Source organism: Neomonachus schauinslandi, chromosome 11 (genome assembly GCF_002201575.2).
Source record: "Neomonachus schauinslandi chromosome 11, ASM220157v2, whole genome shotgun sequence".
In the NCBI taxonomy this organism is placed as follows: Eukaryota; Metazoa; Chordata; class Mammalia; order Carnivora; family Phocidae; genus Neomonachus; species Neomonachus schauinslandi.
The window spans coordinates 531,241-535,863 of record NC_058413.1 but is presented as its reverse complement, the minus strand read 5'-3'; the positions used below and the strand labels follow the sequence as shown (position 1 = coordinate 535,863).

General features: G+C 63.4%; 1 protein-coding gene across 1 annotated transcript; it reads left to right on the top strand.

Moving 5' to 3' along the window:
- The first annotated feature begins 1,585 nt into the window (after positions 1-1,585).
- CEND1 (cell cycle exit and neuronal differentiation 1) lies at positions 1,586-2,032 on the top strand. The gene has a single exon (XM_021690315.1). It carries the CDS (start codon positions 1,586-1,588, stop codon positions 2,030-2,032), a length of 447 nt encoding a protein of 148 aa, XP_021545990.1.
- The last annotated feature ends 2,591 nt before the right edge of the window (positions 2,033-4,623 follow it).

Below are 4,623 nucleotides of genomic sequence, written 5' to 3'. Positions count from 1 at the left end.
CCGCCGCCGCCGCCGCCGCCGCCGCCGCCGCCGCCGCCGCCGCCGCCCGCCCTGGTCCCGCGGACAGCGCACAGCGCCGAGGGGGTAGCGCCGGGAGCAGCAGCGTAAGACAGCGGGGGCTCCGGGGCCTGGGGCCCGGGGGGTGACGGGGCGGCCCCGCGGGGCGAGTGGGCAGCTCCCGCCTTGAAGGTCACTGGGGGCGCAGGCCGGGCACCTGGCTCTCTCCACCCCTGCGGCTCCTGGGAGGGGGAGGGGGCACTGGCTGACGTCAGTATGAACCAAAAATAACGGGGTATTGCGGGGGAGGAGACCACCTGCCCTTTGCAAACTTGACGCCCAGCGGCTGGGTACCCATCCAGAAAACCAGGGGTTGAGGGGCTGCTGGGACTCCCCGGGAAGTGGGGCAGCAGCTAGGCTGCTCATTGGGACACCCCCATTATACTATGACCTACAGGTGACCTTCAGGTATGGCTCGTGTGCCTGGCCTAGGTGGAAAACCTGGGCCGCTGCTTCCCACATGGACTCCCTCCCCCTGGGGGGGGCTGTTTCTAATCCTCTCGGAGAAGAGGCAGACGGGGTATCTAGGTCTTTGGGGAGAGATGGCTCAGGCCCAGCCCAGTAACCCCAGTACCCAACAACTCAAACATTGAGGATCTGGGCCAAGCTTTTACTATAGTCTGGAGGCCCCATCCTCTGCCCTGGTCCAGGTTTGAGGATGCTGAGGTTGAGGACATGGCTTGTGTCCACCCCAGGCTCACACCAGGGACCCCCCCATACACACACACACACTGCCCTTGCCCCAGAGGCAGGCACAGCCCCAGACTCAGGAAGGACTCCCTGCCCTTGAACTGGAGCAGGGGAAGCTGGTCTTGGGGGTGGGTACCGGGAGCGGGGGAGGGGCAGATGGCTTGCCAGGAGGCACAGGGCCTGTCACTGCCTGCCTGACTGGCTTCTCCAGCCCCCCGGGGAAACACCTCAAGTGTGCTGTACCCCAGTTCTGGCAGCCTTGGGCCCATTCCCACCCCACTGACACCAGAGAGCCCAGACTCTGGGTTCCTGCCCTTCCCCCTCTCCCACTTGGATCCAGTCCTCCCAAGAAGGTACACAGTTGGTTCTGCCCGGGCACACCCCCCATTGACCATATATCCTCCTCGGGACTGGGTGGGCTCTCACTTCCCCATCAGGGCCTCCCTACCCCAGCCCGATGGAGATAGCACATGTATGGGCAGGATCATTGTGCAGACGGCTTGTCTCATCCTGCACCCCCAGTTTGTTCAGGGCCAACACACTCTGCCTGTGTGGTTGGAGGGGCTTCTCAGGGAGCGGTGGGGGACAGCTGGAGAGCAAGCCCTGGAAGAAGAACATCCTGAGTGGGGTCTCGGGGGGGGGGTCCAGAGAATTGGGCAGGATCTCTATGGGGACAAGATGGTAGGGGCTGAACAGGAGGGCTGAGTCTCTTGCCACAGCCTCACTGTGTCTCTCTCCAGGCCTAGATAATGCCCAGGGGTAAGCTGTCCTGAGCCGCTGAGTTCCAACTGCCTGTCTGTCCACGCACACCCCAGGTAGCCTGCCAGCACCGCCCACCATGGAGTCCAGGGGGAAGGCAACCAGCAGCCCCAAGCCCGACACGAAGGCTCCGCAGGCGGCTGCTGAGGCCAGAGCCCCGCCAGCTGTGGATGGGAAAGCCCCCTCAGCTAAGCCTGGGAAGAAGGAGGCCCAAGCAGAGAAGCAAGAGTCCCCAGCGGCCCCCACCCCAACTGCCAAGAAGACCGCGGCCAAGGCAGACCCTACCCTTCTCAATAACCACAGCAACCTGAAGCTGGCCCCCGCAGCCCCCAGCAGCCCCGAGGCCGCCCCTGAGCCCAAGGGCCCTGGGGATGGGGCTGAGGAGGATGACGCCCCCAGCGGGGGTCCCGGGGGCCAAGGCCCTTGCCCCTTTGAGAACTTGACCCCCCTGCTGGTGGCTGGGGGTGTGGCCATGGCAGCCGTAGCCCTAATTCTTGGTGTGGCCTTCCTGGCCCGGAAAAAATGATGGCTGGTGCCCAGGTGGGGGCATAGCCACTTCCTGTACAGATCTCAGGAGCCTAGTGCATGCCGAGCTCACATACAGCTATCCATAGTCCGTACGTGCGCACCATATACACATATACCCCCATACACGCAGAAGGACAGACACGGACAGGCCCCCCAGCCATGGAAACCAAGCCCGCACACTGGCGCCCAGCACTTACCCCTCCCAGGCTCCAGCATGGGGCAGTGGGAGGAGTGGACCTTGAGTGTGGCCCACCCGCCTACAAGCAGGTGGACGTGTGCCAGCCGGTCCCGAGAGGCCCCAGTGGTCCCAAGCACTTCCTGGCAGCAGAGTCTGGACGAGTCCCCAGGGCTGGGTAGGGGTCCGGGATGGGCTCCCACAAGGGCCCAGCCCTTGTGGGGACATTAAAAGGTATGGCTGTTTCACTCTCCCCATTTCTGCTCTTTGTTTGTAGCTGGGCAGGGTTGGGGGGCCCATCTGGGTAGGGCCGGGCAGTGGGCTGACCCGAACCAAGCCTTCATGGTGGCAGCTGAGCTTCCGTGCCCCCTTTGCCCACCATCTGCACCCTGGCTGGGTGGACAGGCAGCCCAAAGGCTGGTCTGGGACGGGGCTCCCACCATTCACCCTCTAACTTTGCCCCAGGGGAGCCACTGAGGCTGGGGCCACCTCACTTCCTGCCCTGACTCCTCCTCGTCCTGCAGCAACTGTCCTTGGGGCATCTGAGAGCCTGGCAGGGAGGCCCGGGTTGGGGGAGACCTCGAGGATCTGCCCAGTGGCTGTGCTTGCCCCGCCCCTGGAGACGGCCCCTCCCACCTCACCCAGCGTCCTTTGATTCTAACAAGCGTATAAATGCAATAACACAGAGTAGAGCTGCTTGGTGGGTAACCGTCACCCACGTCCACTGCCCCGTTGTGCTTGCAGGGAGCCTGTGGGTGCAGCCCCCCATCGGCACATCAGATCCCAGCTTGGCCCATGGCACAGTGGCAGTGGGCAGGCTCTGGAGGGTGGCCATGGGCACTGACACGCCCTTGCCTGGAACCCTGGGCCTGAGCTGAGGCTGAGTCTGAAATAAACTCTGTTGTCTAATGGCTGGGCTGGTGTCCTCACCTACCTGGGGGGGAGGGGGGAAGGCAAGGGCTTCCCACCGGGTTGTGGGGGGTGGTCACGTAGCCACACCACCAGGCTTTCCAGGGAGGAATAGGGAGCTTCAGGTGCCACTGGCCCCCCACCTCCTGCCACCCCCATGCCTTTGATCCTGGGCCCTGCCCCATCGCAGACAGCCACACTCAGGCCTTGCTGCCAGCCCTAGCCCTCGATGGACTCCCACCCCTAGGCCTGGGCTGCCAGCCGCAGTGCTCAGGGCAGGGCTGGGACTGGAGCGGTAAGGGCATGGGAGGGGGATGGGGGTCCTCGCTCTGATGTCTGAGACCAGAGGGTGTCTTTCTCCACCACTGTCTGCAGTGAGCTCCCCATCTGTGCGGGGCACAGAGGAGACCGGGAAGATGGGCTTTCCTCCTCTTGCCCCCCACTGCCCACAGCTCCCTGAGCCCACTCTGGCCAGATGACCCAACTGGTCGGGCCTGCCTGCGCCTCCAGCTGTGGGCAAGGCTGTAGGGGCAGGGTCTGGGGGAGCAAGGCCCTGCTGGACCCAGAAGCACTCCTGGGAGCTTTGTCACCCTGGGCCCCTCCTGCCCCCACCCTCTTGGAGCTGACATGTTGGGGGGCATGCCCTTCCCTTCTTTTCCTCGTACCCACCCTCCCAGAGTGGCACGCCTGGTCCCTGTACCCGCATATCAGGCCCAGGCAAGTCCGGAGAACTTCTTTGGAAGTTCAAAACAGACCTGACATCCTCGCCCAGGCACGCCCCTCCTCCGAGTCCTGGAACCTCCTCCTGACCCCCCCACACCACCGGCTCCTCAGAGTCCTTGAGCCACTTGGCCAGAGCCGGCCACACAGGGTGGGGGGCTGTGGAGCAGGGCAGACGCGGGCCAGAGGTCCAGCCTCCAGCCCCCTGCCCCGCAGGGGCCAGGGCAGCCGCCCTTTGGCTGTGCGGTCCCCTCTCCCCCTTTCTCCATTCTGTGGCTTGCACCGTGAGCACGAGCTCTGTCATCTTCAACCAGAAGTCCAGAGCTTGGCCCCTCAACATGGGTACTCCACCCGAAGTCGCCCCTCGTGTTCGTCAATTCACAGGACACTGAGCTTGTTTCCAAATAGAGCAGTGATGAAAATCCTTGTAATTCGCCTGGTGCCTGGTGTCTCTGGGGTGGGATGTGTGTGTGTATCGCATGCATATCTTTCTTTTGTTTTATTGTGGTAAAATACACATAACATAAAATTTACCATCTTAGCTATATCAAATGCACAGTTCAGGGCCACTAAGCACATTCATGATGTGCAGCCGCCCTTACCAATGGTTTCCAGAACTTTCCAACCTCCCAAATGGAAACTGTCCCTGTGAGACACTGACCCCCATCCCTCCCCCGGCCCCGGCGCCCACCGTCCACTCTCTGTTCCCCTGAGTCACCGACCCCCATCCCTCCCCCGGCCCCGGCGCCCACCGTCCACTCTGTCCCCCTGAGACACCGACCCCC